Source organism: Epinephelus fuscoguttatus, linkage group LG16 (assembly GCF_011397635.1).
Source record: "Epinephelus fuscoguttatus linkage group LG16, E.fuscoguttatus.final_Chr_v1".
Classification (NCBI taxonomy): domain Eukaryota; kingdom Metazoa; phylum Chordata; class Actinopteri; order Perciformes; family Serranidae; genus Epinephelus; species Epinephelus fuscoguttatus.
The window spans coordinates 11,773,565-11,790,549 of record NC_064767.1 but is presented as its reverse complement, the minus strand read 5'-3'; the positions used below and the strand labels follow the sequence as shown (position 1 = coordinate 11,790,549).

Here is a 16,985-nt window from a genome sequence, read left to right as displayed (position 1 = left end):
TGTCTTATCCAGTGTTTGTTCATGGTTCTTACCGCACAGACGAAGCAGGTGTCGTGCCAGGTGTGACCCAGAGCCTCAATGAACTTATCACCAGCTTCAACCGGGAAGTCGCAGCCATGACACTTAGTGCTGAAGAGTGCGATGTAATCTGACAGAGAGACAGAAACAGTTAGACACACCTGAACAGGTTACAGCCTGACCTCTGACCTTTGATCCCCGTACCTTTCTCGCAGTATGGCTCTCCATCCTCCATGTGGAAGAGGCTGTTTCCAAAGGCTTTGCCGCAGGCCGCACACACGAAGCAGGTGGTGTGCCACGTCTGCCGCAGGGCATGCATCACTTCCTGTAACACACAACATGACACGTGTTGGTTGTGGTCCATGTGGATCATTTAAACTTTACTCAGCTGCACAGGTAGACAGGTAGAAACATAGACAGGTGTACAGGTGGACATGTATACAGGCACATGTAGACAGGTAGAAAGGTAGACAGTTGAAAAGGTATACAGGTAAACAGATATACAGGTACAGGTAGAATGGTAGACAGGTATAAAGGTACAGGTAGACAGGTATACAGGTAGAAAGGTAGACAGGTATAGGGTACAGGTAGACAGATATACAGGTAGAAAGGTATACCTGTCCACCTGTGTACCTTTTCAGGCATAAAGGTAGACAGGTGTACAAGTGTAAAGGTAGACAGATAGACAGGTGGAAACTTACACAGGTACAAGTAGACAGGTATACTGGTAGAGAGGTAGGCAGGTGGGCATGTAAATAGGTATACAGGTGGACAAGTAGACAGGTAAACAGGTGGATAGATAGATAGGTAGGTATACAGGTGGACAGTTAAACCAGTGAAAAAGGTATACAGGTGGAAAGGTATGCAGGTATACAGGTAGACAGGTATACATGGGAAAGGTAGACAAGTATACAGGTAAACAGATAGATAGGTATATGGTAGATAGGTAGACAGGTGACCAGGTAGACAGGTATACAGTGGGACAGGTGGACAAGTATACAGGTAAACAGATAGATAGGTATAAATGTGGACAGGTATACAGTGGGACAGGTAGACAGGTATACAGGTAAACAGATAAACAGGTATAAAGGTGAATAGGTGTACAGGTAGAGAGTTGAACTGGTAGACAGTTGGACAGGTATACCGGTGAAAAAGGTATACAGGTGGATGGGTGCACAGGTAGAAAGGTAGACAGGCATCCAGGTGGAATTGTATACAGGCACAGGTACACAGGCACAGAGGAAACAGGTGGACAGGTAGACACGTATACAGGTAGAAAGGTGGACCGGTATGGAGGTAGACTGGTGGACAGATAGATAGGTGTACAGGTGAACAGGTAGACAGGTGGACAGGTGTACAGACAAGTGGACAAGTGTAGCGTCTCACCCCCATGATCTTGGTGTTGCAGCGGGCGCAGGTGGGAGCGAAGAACTCCTCGTAGCAGTTCTCACAGTAGACGTTGTTCTGCTCCTCCACGAAGCTCACGTCAGCCAGAGACATGTGGCAGTAGTGACAGTTAAACTCCTCAGGGTGCCAGGACCGGCCAAGGGCCACCAGGAAAGGGCCCCTGCACGCCAGAAGCCATTTTGATGAAGAACATAGTGATTAAATAAAGTATATCACGGAAACTATTCTTGTTAATATTATTATTATGGTATGCAGGTGTAGGTTACCTGATGACGCTGTTGCAGGCCCCACACAGAGGTGTACGGCTGCTAGCGGCGAACCTCTCCGCCCTTTGAGCCACGCCCCTCGCCACAGGTGAGAACGGGGCAGGGCTTGGTGTGACAGGGGCGGGGCTGGGAGCTGCAGGGGCGGCAGAGGAGGGGTTGGGGATGTATGCAGGTGGAGGAGGGGCAGCCTGGGGCAGCGGCTGCACCTTTATGGTAGTGGTGGTCGTCTTACTGGGGTCGTACTTGTTGGCGAAGTTGGTGTCGGCCACCCAGGGGGGTCGATTAGAGGAGGCAGGACCAGCTGGAGCTGGGGCCGGGGCAGCAGCTGGAGGGCGGGGCTGAGGTGGAGCAGGAGCAGGAGCAGGAGCAGGAGCTGAGGCTGGAGGAGAGGAAAACTGTAAAGCTTCCAACAGGTGAGATCAGTTCTCTGACAACAGTGAATCTGTGTTTGCAGGTGTTCTCACCTGGCTGGGAGGGGTAGATGCAGGCGGTGCTGACCACCTTGGAAGGGGCGGAGCCAAGAGGGATCTGAATGGAGCTCTGTTGAGTGGGCAGGGCCTGTTGTGCGGGAGGCTGATGGTACTGCTGTGGGACTTGCTGGTGGTATGGCTGATGGACTGGCTGCTGATACTGCTGCGGCATTGGCTGCTGATACTGCTGTGGGATTGGCTGCTGATACTGCTGAGGAGGCGGGGCTTGTGGAGCGTGATGCATAGCAGGAGGTTGACCATATTGGCTACAGAGGGGGGAAATTGTTGATTAATCATTATGATTTTGTGATTTTTCGCCTCCTTACAGAGACCAAGTTGCATTATTGGTTTCAGTATTTACTACCAGTCTAAATGTGGCCAAATACTTACCTGGCGAACACTGAAATGTTGATTTGCTAACTCGTTCTCATCCGAGGTCGTCAAATACTGATGCTTTATTGTTTGGTGTTTGATACTGACACCGAAGGCACCCTTTGGCGTCTCTATGAAATGCACCCTTTAACATCTGGATGTGATGCACAGCTGTGTCCTGGGTGAAACTCATTGTAGCGCATAGTTTAAGTTGTCAAACGACAAAACAGGCGACAAATCTACTTAGATTACTGTCATCTGACTCTATCTAAACACATAAACCTATTAGATGGGATGTCTACGAGACAATCACAGTGTCCCACATTATCTAAAGCAGACTGCAGTAGAGCCACACCCCATTTTTTTAACAAGCGTGGCCGACCATGAGGCAAGGAGGAGGCGCAAGGCACATTTCAGTCCATTAATCATATTGTTAAATGACATAATTGTTTTTTAAACTGTGTTTAAAGTAAACACGAGATGTTATATTACTTAAACGTGTCAAAATATCATATGAAAGATTTATCGCTTTTACTTAGGATTTTTTCATAAATATCCATCCATTGGAAAGGACTGAATGTCACCAGAAAATGAAAAGGGAAACACTGTAGGTGCATGCAGAGTAGAAATCTCATAGTATCACTCACCAAGAGACATGACAAAGCATCAGTATTAAACAACCTGGGAATGAGAACAGGGCTGGATTTGCAGGCTACAAGTCATCAAGGTTACATATAACCGTGGTTTCTGTAAAATTAAAATGCTGCTATATTCAACTTAGACGTCCACAAATTTTTATTTTTCAACTGCAAATCTCCAAATCAGTGTTTACTGGGTCCTCTATATCTAACTTTTGTTTACAACATACACAAAATATAATCACAGGTTATAATCACAAGTTAGTGTGAATCTAAATAAAGAAGCCAAAGAAAACCAGCCTGTAAGAGATGAGTGTCAGTATCTTGACATTTAAAGTAAAGACATAAATGTGACAGCTGGACTTTGATCCTTCAGAGATCGTTAGAAGAGATTCAGCATGTTATTCAGCTGATCAAAAGATGAAGTTGTTACTCAGCAGTTAGATGGTCCTGAACTGAGCGATGCATCAACACTGTCAGGGTTAGGGGTTCAGTTCCCATCAGGGTCACCCATTTAAAGTAAAGGCCTCAATATGCTTCAAACTAAGTGCTTGTTGTGTCGTCTAATGGCGTCTGAAACTCCCTTTGTGATGGAGGGAATTTACTTAAAATATTGTTTGTGCTGTAAAATGTTCCCTGATAGTTTTGAATTAATATTACAGCTGCATTAAAGGTCCAGTGTGTAGGATTTAAGGGGATATATCAGCAGAAATGGAATATAATATAATACTTATGTTTTCTTTTGTGTACAATCACCTGAAAATAAGAATTGTTGTGTTTTCATTATCTTAGAATGACTGTTTATATCTACATAGGGAGCGGGTCCTCGTCTGGGTCCACGCATATTGCCATGTCGCGTCATCATGTTTCTACAGTAGCCCAGAATGGACAAACAGAACACTGGCTCTAGATTCGGCCATTTGCATTTTCATATTTTTGCACTGGCCACTGCAATTAGCAGTCCCTCCATGAGAAGAGTGTTGGAGAAACACTGTTTTTGTAACGTGAAATTGCTTTATTCAGTGTTCTTACTGGTTTAAATCACCAGGTCCATTTAATTTGGAGAGGAAGCAACCTCAGTAAATAATTGGTCTCCTTTTAAAACCTCCTGAACAATGAACACTAAAGCCCCGTTTCCACTGAGCAGTTCAGTTCGGTACTCATTTCTTTCTGTTTCCACTGTGAAAAGTTGTGGATGGTACCAATGGAACCCTTCCGTACCGTCCCCATGTTTGGTCCCCCCTCTGTTGAGGTACCTAGCACACAGATCTGGTACTAAAAGGTGGAGCTGTGAACACTGCAGTCTGATTGGTCAGTAGAAGACGGTCACTCTGCTCAGGGCTGAGTTGTGTCTGGTTTTGAGGCTCATGTAACCACTGTTCATACTGTGGAGAGTTTTATTGGTAAACTGTAACTATAAAATGAAAGGATGTTTTGCTGCCTCTCACAGCAGCTGGAGTCAAAGAAAAAATAACTTAATTCACTGGGCCGACTGCCGGCAACTTTTAAGGTGGAATGTTTACTTGTAATGTTACTCAGTGCTGAGTTGATGACATGAATCAATCAACACACCTTAAATTTCACTGTGACAACTTTGATCATTAGTTTAATTTCAATATAACATACACTTTTAGTAATGAGTGGAACTTCAAGCGTTTATATGTATTAATTTTGACCAGGTTATGTGAACTGCATATATTCTAATCCTCACTTGGAGAAAAAAAAGCATTGCAGAGCGTCGTTCCTGTGGGCTACAGCAACACTAAACCCCTGAGCTTGCCTGAGTAGGACTAAATGCACAAACCTGCTATTTCTAAATATCCCATGGAGAGAGACTCTCACTGCAGCCTGTTTTATTTTGTTCTGAAAATGTCGGCGTGCAGCCTCGTTCTGTGGACGATAAATGAGGCGCAGATTCCCTCTGTGTCACCGATGATGAGGAAATACAGTGAGTGACAACAACCCCACATTTAAGGGTAATGCTTGCAGTGGAGAACCTAGAGTCTAGGTACCATGTCTGAAGGGTTACTGTTGGTTCAAAAGGTACCATACTGAAAGTGTTTGGTGGAAACAGGGCTTAAAGGAATTCTAACCTGGAAACGTTTCAGCTGACTGCAATCTGCAATCTCACTGCAAGTGTATGTTGCATTTTACCACTGAAGATGTTTAAGATTGAGTTAATTCTAAATCCCTTATAAGCTGGTGTGTAGTTAACTACTATGACGCTTCTATAAAAAGTAAAATTTTCATGGTGTCAGAACAAAAGCCCTGCTTTTCTGTTTTAGTGTAAGAAGTAGGAGAATGGGCTATGACAGCAAGCTTTTCACCCCACCCTCTGGTGTGGACATCAGACCGCTTTATACGAGTTCAAATGAGATCACTGGTTAACTTGAAGCATACTGAGGCCTTGAATCCACTCATGGTTCTGTGAGGAGCTTTAGATAGAGAAGGTTTAGAGGTTTATATAAAGAAGCCTCCATTTGATGGCAGATGTGTTGTTATATAGCGCAGAAGAAGAGGCAGCGTAAAGCGAATGAAAACGCTGGGCTGGAGCGCTGGATCCCTGCAGGTACCTGGAGACTGCAGCTTTGTGCTGGAAGCCGTAACCAGCGGCAGACTGTCGCTTCTGGCTGCAGGTGTAGAAACAACAGCAGAGGTCACCATGACAATCTGCATCCTGAAGGTCACCAGGGTCACACCCACTGCTGGTGATGCTTCAGTGGGATGTTTTCTAACCACAGCTGCCCTTCTGTGTTTTGTTTGTGTTTCTCTGACTCTGAGTCACTTGATTTCGGATTTATCTGCTGCCCCGAAACAGCCAAAAACACCCTAAAATCATCAGCACCTTCAAAGAGCCAACAACCAACCACATAAAACCACTTCCAGCTGACATCCTGTGAGTCCCAGATGTCCCACCAGCACCTGAACGCATCACCCCTGCCTGACCACAAACTCAAAATCCTGCAGGAGGAGAAATCTGTGACCTGGATCAAAACCAGACGGGTGAATGAGATGTGACTGGTTACCTGTGAGGGTCGGGGCCAGGTGAAGCGGGGGCGGGGTCCAGAGGCTGCAGAGCGGCGAGGGTTGAGTCGGCAGAAGCTGGAACATGCTCAGTAGGGCTAAAGCACAGGAAGCGTTAGGAGCAACAGTGAGAGGAAGCTGAAATCATAATATAATACACAGTATATAGGTTTATATATCTACACATGCAGTCCTCACCACCCTGCATGCCTATATATATGTATGCTGCATATATACTGTTCAGATCAGATTAGTTAGAGCACCGAAAAGAAAAAGATTATCAAGCTCATGCACAAATCAGAATGCTCGATATTGCTCAGGTTATGAATTTGATGTTTTATATTTCTTCATTTGACTCAAAATAAAAACAGAATACGTGTTTTTTATGTTTTTAATTCCCTAAATGACCCGTCTACAGGTGTTCAGATACATATGTCTTTGTGTTTTATCTCTCTGTGAATCGTTGTTTCCTTCAGGATGACTTAGACACAAAGAGGAAAAACCTCAGTCTCTTTATTGGCGGATAAAAGCTTGACCTATGCTCCTATTGATTCATGTTGAGTCATTGCACAGCGCATTCAGACTGACGGAGAGGGTGGGGTGGAGCTGGGGGCGGGAGGGGCTATCTGGTTGTATTTCAGCCCCAACAGGCGGGTAAGGGGTGGGGGGAGGCAGCAGGGATCGATTGTGCATAATGGAGGGATGATTAAATAAGTGTGCGGAGCAGAGAGAGCTCCATCCATCAGTGTTCAGGATGGAGGATGGAGGAGGAGGAGGGGTGGAGGGTTAAAAGGTTTGTCCGTCCTCGCAGAGACTAAGCAGACCTCCACACTCTGATACACAGCGTCTGACACTCAGTTAGCTCAGCTCGTGTTTCACAAACACTCTGATAACAACAGCAGCTAAAAAACAAACTGAGGGAGCAACAGGAGGCAAGAAATAAGACTTGTCAATAATCAGTTAGCCAAAAAAAATCTAGTTAGTTACTAAAAAAAAAAACAGACTTTATCTTCTACAGTACAAGGTAGTTTTATATAAACTCTGGGTTAGTATTTGTAGAGATCTGCTGAGTTTTTAGAAACCTTAAAGGAACTGTGTGTAAGTTTTAGGGGGATTTAGAGACATCTAGTGGTGAAGATGCAGATTACAACCAGCTGAAACGTCTCCCGGTTAGAGTTCCTTCAGTGTTCATTGTTCAGGAGGTTTTTAATGGGAGCTGAATTATCTGTAAAGGTCTCTTCCTCTCCACAACAAACAGACTAGGTGATTTAAACTGGTAAAAACAGTGAATAAAGCAGTTTCACCTTACAAATCAGTGTTTCTTAAATGCTGTTTGGTATGTTGGAGACGGCTGTTAGCCCAGCACCTGCTAATGTGTGCTCACCTTTTCTCTCTGATAACTTAAGATCTAGATGTTCAGGAGGTTTGTATTGGGAGTTGAATTATCTGTAGAGGTCTCTTCCTCTCCACGACAAGCTGACTTGGTGATTTAAACCGGTAAAACTGCTGAATAAAGCAGTTTCATGTTAAAAAATAAAATCAGTGTTTTTCCAATGGAGCTTGTCACAGAAGAGTTTCTTAACTATTTTGGCTGATGCAAAAAGCAAAACGTAATGATGCAAATGGCCCTATCTAGAGCCAGTGTTTTGTTTGTCCCTTCTGGGCTACAGTAGAAACATAGACTTCCATATATGAGGACCCGTTTCCTTTGTAGTGTATCCCTTTAAATCCTACACACTGGACCTTTAAATCTTTCCAGAGCCTCCTTCATAAAGTTTGTTTTGTCCAAACCTCAAAATTATTACAAAAACGTTACAATTATTCACATTATTAAAACAAACAGCAGCAAACCTCCACATTAGTGAAGCTGAAACCATGAAATGTTTTTACATGAAAAATGATTTCCACCATCCAAACAGTTTCACATTAATTTTCCTGACTGATTAATGGACTACTCATTTCAGCTGTACTTGTATAAACTGTTGGGTACTTTAATCTATAACAAAACATCATACTTTATTAACTCCTCATATGTTTTGTGTGTAAAAATCCTAATCTGTAAAGTAACTAAAGCTGTCAGATAAATGTAGTGGAGTAAAAATATAGAGTGGCATGAAAAGAAAACACTGAAGTTCTTCAGTAAATGTACTTTACAGAAAATATGTGTTGATATGGACTTTAACTTTGAGTCTCATCACTGAATAGGAAGAGCTTTGTTGGGTCACCAGTCTCCTTGATATTAGTTTCTTGTCATGTTTGTGATCCAGGAATTAAAATCTATTATTCAGTTAAGCTCCTCACACTGGAGGCTGTTTCCCCCGTTACTGTTCCCCTGGCAACAGTCACAAACAGGCCAAAATGCTCTGATGCTCTTTAATCAATCAATACCAAGTTTGATCAATACAAAAAGACTCCATTCATGTGGTCTCGTGTCAGACATCAAACCCTTTGTGACCTCTTTTTACAGTTTAGGGCAGTGGCGTTGTTAGGCAGACAGTTTCATGAATAGCCCAAGATCTGGACATATAGGCTCTGCTTCAAATATAAGAACAGGCCTTATAATAAATAAGAAGGCCCAAGATGACTCAGAGCTTTTACTGAAGTGATAATAGCAATTGTAAAGTGTAAAAATACTCTGTCAAACGTTAAAGTCCTGCACTCAAAATATTACTCCAGTTAAAGTATTAGCATCAAAATAAAGGATTCTTCAAGTACCAAAAGTGAAAGAACTCATCAAACAGCCCATTTCAGATCCATACTGGATTATAATTACTGATGCAATAATGTGTCTATTACTCTAAATATATCACATAATAATTTGACAGTGGATTACATTTTGTATTAATAATCTGAATCTCAATATTTAGAAAAGAATCTTACTTTGAAAATTATAATAACTTGAGTGGATTAACTCCAGTGTAAATCTCATGTAGTTTTCCTATCTGAGTTTATCTTTATTAATATTTAGGATGTATCTGAGGTGTTTGATTGGAGGCGAAACCAGGAGGAGGTGAATCATCAGTCCTACGGCTCCCCCTGCTGGTTAAACCAGCTCTGTACATGGGATTTAAATTAATAAATCTGCTGTTAATACAAATCTCAAACCTGCAATCAGCTGAATCATTGGAGGATTTTTTGATGTTAACTTCAGCTCAATTTTTCAGTGATGAATGACTGCTGGTTTCCTCTGACGCTCCAGCAGAGCAGAGCTGGTCTACTGACACTTTAAAATTTTACTGATTTAATCACAATTGGATAAAATAAAATAAAATAAAATAAAATAAAAAATTAAATTAAATTAAATTGAATTAAATTATATCAAATGCTAAATGTATTTAAAAAAAAAAAAAGTTTAAATGTGTTGCTGCCATGAGACTAAATGAATCAGAAAGCATAATACGAGCATCAGGTATGTAAATTGAACAACTTCAAGCAGTTTACTGGAAGGTGATTTAGGGCCATATATGTGTCTCTGTATCCATGGTTACCATAATGCACCATCCAAATACAACAGCGATTTCATTGTCCTCATTTTAGTGGTGGAAGGATAAAAAATCAGATATTTTATTTAGGTAAAAGTGCTGATACCACACTAAAAATAATCTTACATGTTAAAAGTCCTAAAAAGTACTTAAATGTATTAGCACGAAAAAGTACTAAAACATACAAGGGGCCTGACACACCAAGACGATGGTCAGCTGGTGGTCAGTGTCTGGCTGTCGACCAATCAAATGGAAGATTCCAGAAAGCGTGAGGTCCATCTCTAAAGGCATTTCAGACCCTGTAAAGGCTCGACTTTTAGGTGCAGCTTAACTACGACTCCAGGTGTGACAGTGAGCTCGTATCATGTCTCGTACACTGGCAGTGACTGGGGAGATTTATGTTTCCTACATCAATGTTTTTTTGGATACACTGATGTCAGCTGCTGTTACTAATGCTTATCTCGTATTCCTGCAGTGACCATTGAGCACTGCACTTTTGATGCACACTGACACATTTCAATGTAAAAGATTTTGAATAATGTTGGGCTGTTGATGAGCGTCTGTAGCCCCAGTTTTTGCGGTGTGTTACACACTGTTGACACTAGTTGGCCCTTGGGTGATGTTTATCGGCCCGTTGGTGAATGAAATCACTCTGATTGGCAGTTCAGCTTAGAGCATGAGAAGAGAAACAGGAGTGAGGAAAGTAAACAAACAACTAAAGTCAAGAGGAAGTGAGATCAAAATGAACTTCTTTCTTAGCCACTGAACTCTTTAGCAGAAGTGATTAATAACTGTCTGTTATTGTTCACTGGCAGATGGTAAATATTTGTTCTTTCAACATCAGGCTGTGTTGCTAATGTGCTAACTGGCTAACTAGCGTCTAGAATCCGTCCTGTCAGTCTTCTGATTTCCTTTTCCTTTTCTAGACTACGACGTCCTGCTGGTACGGAGAGTTATTTCCTCTCACACAGGTGAAGACATATGTGATAGTTGGGCATCGGCTGTACTCTTTGTGATGTGTTCATGCGCAACTTTCTGGCCGAGACACAGGTGACAGAAAGCAACGCAACAGTTGACCTCATTGCCACTAGTTCTTTGATTTTGGTTTGATGTTGCTGGGCATAAACGGGTAAAAGTAGTCATTAGGTAGCATGTCACTGTCATGCAACTGTATCTTATACTAATATTATTATTATTATTATTATTATTATTATCATCTCTATAATATCGCTGTTAATGCTGTGGGTTATTGAGGTGGAGCTAATTTTAAATACTTACTTAGATACTTTGTATATAAATATACTATTTGCTAGTAAATAGTACAATATTAGTCCCTAAAATGTAGTGGAGTAGAAGTATAAAGTAACATAAAGTGGAAATACCACTTGAGTAAATGTACTTAGTTACTTTCCACAGCCGCTGTATTTCAAAATAAGAGTCTCAAAGAAGGCTGAGATGAGTTTACCTGTAAGGTCAGGGGTCATTTTAGAGGTCTAACTTGAGCACCATGTTATCTCACAGAGTACAGAGATGACCTTTGGGGGCAGTGAGAAGAGGTGAGGGGGCGGGGCAAGGTGTTCGGGGGCGGGGCAGAGTGTACAGGTGAGGAGCCAGGGGGGTCAGCAGCTGTCTGATGGAGCTCTGCTGCCTACCTGCTCCTCCTCTTCACAGCCTCCTCCTCTCCCTTTCCTGGCACTGTAACAGAGAGAGAACACAGCAGAGAGCAGACGTCAGTGAACAGCCTCAGCGTTTTAATTCATCTGTGAGGCAGGTCAGTAAAGTTTAATGGAAAGACAAATTAAAAAGAACAGGCTGACTAACTGATTGATTTAGTGTTTATGAGCTGCCTCCACACACTGGGAGACATTTTATTCTGTGTCGTGTTTTCGGAGAGGAGCTTTTAACAAGTTTAAAAGATGTTCTATGTCACTGGGATTTTTTTCTGTCTCAAGTTATCAAGTTGTTTCTTTATTGGCATCAAGGATTTAAGACATAAAATAATGCAGAAGTTAAACTAAAGGGATAAAGTCTAATATATAAGTAAGAATTTACTGACACATATTTGTGGTAGAGAGGTGTACAGTTATTGCAAAATGAATAAACAGGAATTTGGCATGTAGCTCATTTGCTGACCCCCACCTTGTCTCTTTCGTTCTGCTTATCAGAGCACAAATGAGACAAGAATTTGCTAGCCACCCGACCATCCCTCTGCCTCGCTCCCCGTTGCTCTGTACTGCTTCCCTGGGAGGAGAGCGGGCAGTAGCTCGAAAGACAGACCTTTAGTTGGCAGCTGTAGCAGCTTGAATTTGGCCAGCGCTGTGTGTCATAGCAGGCTGGTGACCAGCTGCAGTGCTGGATCTGAACTGTGTAACGGCAGCAACAGAAAGTTTGCTGATCCAACAGGGAGTCAGAGCTGTCCAGTTACCAGCACTACCAGAAAAGGTGACATATATGATATGATTCAAACACTTTAATGAACTTCATACGTGGTAAAAATATAGCTTTTCCTGTGAACTATTCATTTTACAGGTTGTTGCGGTGTCTGGATGGGGGACTGGCGCTGGAGCTGCTGCCCACCCTTCCTCCTGGAAAGGTGGTCTGTAGTGGTGGGGAGTGAGGTGGAGGACACTGTGATTTGAGGCTCTAGTTAAAGTTAGCTACATGTGTACATGAAGCTGCAGCTGTAAGCCTTTAGTTCCGTTTAGCAGAAGGCTAAACTCCATCTCTGAAATACTTAGCCGATATTGATGTGTTTTTTTTATTTCAGATTATTTCAGATTCTCTTTTTGATAAATCAGTCTTTCTTTTTTGGGTTGCTTTGCAGTGTAGTCAGTTATTGCCAATGCTGAAAAGGCAACTTTCTCTACAAAATGCTCCATCACTGAACCAGACTTTTACTGAAGGGATCTACATGTTCATCTGCATTAGTATAACAGCCAATAGGTACGCCCTCTCTGTGAAATGACCTGTGATTGGCCAAAGTCTCCCGTCACAAGCTAGATTTTCTCAAGCCTGAAAGAGGAGCTGCAGAAGTCTTGTTTTCTCTGAGACTCACAATGTGCTCAAAGATTATAATGGGATTTTTGCCAAAAAACACCAAAATGAAACTGCCTACCCCAGCTTGAACTGTCAAATATAAAAATAAGTGTTTGATTTGATGAAAACTGTCCAAAAAAACCCATTATACAATTTTCAGTCTATTTTACTCTGCCTTTATTTGTTTATTAGAATACCTGTTTTATATGAGAATTGACTGCACACTAAATAAATAAAGAAATAGAAAAGAGTAATAAATGAAACAGCAAACTTACAGGGATCGGTGCCGGTCATGTGAGCCAGGACCCGGAAGGACTTGGACTGCATGTCGACTGCAGGATTGCGCCGGCCCCACTCACCCAGGTCCTGGTCCTTCTCTGCACTCTGGACGGCCTGATAGACCGGGGAGCTGCTGTCTACGAGACCATCTTTAACTGGGAGAAGACTGCAAACCCCCCGACACCAAACCAAGTCAACACCACAAGTGTTCAGTGAGCGGACTCTTAGGAAAGGGTTTATTCTGTGGTGGTAAAGTTTTGGATGCCCTGCTGCCTCTTTTTTTTTTTTTTTTGCACTTAAATGTTTTTATGATTTCCAAAAAGACACACAAGCAGAACACTGGGTTGATCTTGCATGAGATGATAAAAGAAAAGGAAATGATGGCAATATTGAGCTGGTATTGATTTGGTTTTACATGGCATGGAAATAAAAATAAAGATGAAAATGACAGTGGATGCAAATGAGAGGAAGTTAAATTTCACCAGAAGAGCACAGCATGAGAAATACAACATTGTACATGGTTTAGGTTAGACGTTTGACACAGAATAAACACATATACACCAACAAAGAAGAAGAAAAGGCGCTCAGAACATTCAGTTTCCTTCAGTCAATTTGCAGTTTTTTAATTTCTTCTCCTACCTAGTGTTTTATTGTCTGTTTAATTTCATATTCATACTCAGTAAATGACAGTGTGTTGACCGGAGAGACAATAAGGAGGAGGAGCGTCACAACAGGATTGTAATTGGTTTTCCACTGAAGCTGCACGGCTGGGAGGTTTGGGTCAGGCTAACATTTCAATTAAAGCCAGTTTATCAGGGTGTAAAAGTGAAGCATGAAGAATGAAGAGTGTGTGTAGATGTCTGGAGCAATTTAATTTTTTCTCTCAGGGGACAAAACAAGAGCGATTGTTTTTCATGCACACACTGCGGCACATCTCCCGCTGCAATTTTCCGTCGGGATGGAAAATTGATTGTTAGTGTAGGAAAAGGAGGAGGAGGAACACGCAGCAGTAATTTCTCCATGATTGCCACAAAACATCACAACGATCCAACAACAACAGATGAGTGGCTTCGGAGAGAAGAGCTGCTATTTAATGAGTAAATAAAATAATAACGCTACTTAAAATAATAATAAAATAAATAATAATAATGTTGTATGTCTTATTTTCAGCTGGTCTTTAATTCTGGTGTCTTTTTAGGAGAATATTAAAGAACACTTCACCCCCAAAATGATTGTTTGTAGAGGTGGGACCAAGTCATGGTTTTGCAAGTCCCAAGTTAGTCTCAAGTCTTTGCACTCAAGTCCTAAGTCAAGACTGAAAAGTCCCAAGTACCGTGTCCCGAGGTGCCCATGGCTTGGTAGGGAGATCAGGCAATGTCTTTGCCGCAGCAGCTGTGAGTTCAAAGTCCTAAACTTTGAGTTTCGAGTCCCAAACAAGTCATAATGCACTTTGCACCAAATGTAATGTCACTGTAACGACAAAGTAATAACTTAAGCTAAGCATTAGCTCATTAACTGTGTTAATATTAGCCTCGGCTTATCGTTCATTGTGCAACTTCAAACGTCAAAAGAAGTGAGAAGTTGTTGCGTCCCCATCTGTGATTTGAGACTTGCACATTTTGCATACTGCAATTTGTTTTTTCTCAGATTCTCAGTCATCCAGGTCATGGTAATCATAAGTGCTATATCGTAGGAAACTGGACTTGAAGATGTTTCATCTCTCATCCAAGAGTTGCAGGCTTTATACTCTGTGTGAGTGTGAACCCTTACAGAGTTGCTGAGGTCACGTGTCAACTCCAAGTGAAGTCTTGAGTCACTGGTGTTAAAGTCCAAGTCAAAATTCAAGTCTTGTTTGATTTTGTCAAACTGAGTCTAAATTTTCTGACTTGAGTCTGACCCAAGTCCAGACCTCTAACCATTTGTATATCACTTACACCCCGTGTTACATTGAATTTGTGAAGAAAGTTTTGTTTTGCCTCCATAGTGAACAAAGAATCCAAGAAAACTAAGGAAAATGATTGATGAACTGAAGTCATAGAGAAGAAAAGTCCCTCCTTGGACCACGATGGGACCTTATTTAGGAAAAAAAATATGTACTGTAGTCAATAAAGAGAGACAAATAACTTTTGGATCCTGTTGGAATTGTGCCATTAATTATACATACGATGTTCGTCAATTTAAAAGATAAGGTCAAGAAAGTTGCAGGCTATTGTGAAACTTAAGTATAAGACTGTGAAAATACATAACTAGAACGACTACACAGGACGCGCAAGTGATGTCATAGCTTCCTCTCTCATCAGTGTTGCTGATGCATTCACATTATAGGAGACCACATTTAACAACAACAAAAATGTTTCAAAACACATGTATACATACTCTCACACAACTTATGCAGTATAATCCAAGTCTCATTTATCCAGTCGTATGCTCAGTACTTCACAAACACAAACCTTACTATTTAAAACATGTCTGCACTGTGCCCCTATGATTTTAATTGATCAAGAATTTTCTCAGTTTTTGGATTCTTCGTTCACCGTGGTGGCATACGAGAAAAACAAGGTTTCTTCCTAAATTCAATGTAACATGACGTGAGTATTTGGTAATGTAACAGTCATTTGGGGAGTGAAGTATTCCTTTAACTGTACATAAAAATATACATTAAATTGCCAGTAAGACAAAATTTGAGACGAAATATTATCATGATTATTATGAGACAAAATCTGCTTTCTGCGTCCTTTTTTGTGCCTGCTGCTTGTGTTCAAGGTTCACTGCTAACTCGCATCTGTTCTTTTTCTGTTCAGTTCCACTCTGACAGAAAATAAAAATTAATTGCAGAGTACATCAGCACTGTAAGACGCCTGTCTTTAAATTAATTTAGGTGCATGTGTTTTGCGTCGTTCATTAGTATCGGTTCGTTTGTGAAAGGGGATGAGGCGTCCACTCAATCGACACTAGTTACCAAATAAAACAAGTGATTTTAAATTACCATTCAACAAATAATGAGAATCTAATTTGGATTAAATTTTTCCCTTAATTAACTCAACTTTGTTTTGAAGTATATCATAATTTAATTTGTGTTATGAGAGTGAGGCGCTCACTCATTCCCCATTATTTAATACTTCTAAGGCTTTTTAGCCTTTATTTGACAGGGTAGTGTTAGTGTTAAAGGGGAGAGAGAGATGGGATGACATGCGGCAAAGGGCCATGGGTCAGAATTGAGCCTGCTGCAGCAGGGATGGGGCCTTTGCACATGAGGTGCCCATTTTAGCTGATGAGCTACTTGGTGCCCCTTTAATTGATCTTTTAATCGATTTAATTTTAAATTTTCTGCATATCTGCTGATCATGATGTAAAAGTAGGCAGAGAGAAACAATCACAGTAAAACAGTTGAAACATGGATTACAGGTGAGTGTACAAAACATTCTGTGTCTCTGCTGCTGAAATGTGTTTATACTATTCAGTTTTGGAACTGATGTCCATACGTGATGTGACAGTTAATGTAAGGCAGACCACACTGCACACAATGGGCTGTCATTATCATGCAGACTGCGTTTAAATGATGTTGTTATGTACCTATCATATGGAAGTACATCGAATGTCCCTGTAATCTACTGTGCTGTCTGAGGTGATGTCTGAGGTCAGGAACAGACATTGTAAACCCGTACATAAGATGAATGTGTGAATGTGTATCTTCCCAGAGACTCTGCTGGAGACTGAATGCATTACATACTTGAAAATCAAACATTCTCCACAACACACAAACACTGCAGCAGCAGCAATGACTATAAATCCACCACAAACAAACTGCATCAAAACCTCCTACGATCAAATAACTGAGAACACGGCAGCAACATTTGTTCAGCCTTTGTTCTAACCTTCAGGAATCACACATGCCTGACTTTAAACATCCAGACACGCTCTCAAAACTAATGTGGGCTGATATGATGCAGACTGATCTTAGAAGAAATGGGAGGAAGAGGAGGAGAGGACGGT

At 41.5% G+C, this 16,985-nt stretch overlaps 1 protein-coding gene across 5 annotated transcripts in view; it reads right to left on the bottom strand.

Moving 5' to 3' along the window:
• The window catches only part of LOC125903658 (PDZ and LIM domain protein 7-like), an 83,370-nt gene that overhangs the window by 4,996 nt on the left and 61,389 nt on the right, over positions 1-16,985 (bottom strand). For 3 of the 5 annotated variants that reach the window (XM_049600709.1, XM_049600711.1, XM_049600710.1), the window contains 7 exons: positions 12,989-13,158; positions 11,330-11,372; positions 2,156-2,427; positions 1,692-2,070; positions 1,405-1,585; positions 223-343; positions 33-148 (listed from right to left, as the gene is read on the bottom strand). In XM_049600709.1, the coding sequence (XP_049456666.1) occupies positions 33-148; positions 223-343; positions 1,405-1,585; positions 1,692-2,070; positions 2,156-2,427; positions 11,330-11,372; positions 12,989-13,158 (1,282 nt within the window). Of the gene's footprint in view, positions 1-32; positions 149-222; positions 344-1,404; positions 1,586-1,691; positions 2,071-2,155; positions 2,428-5,744; positions 5,802-11,329; positions 11,373-12,988; positions 13,159-16,985 lie in introns of all 5 variants that reach the window. The other 2 variants (XM_049600712.1, XM_049600713.1) reach the window with 2 other exon arrangements.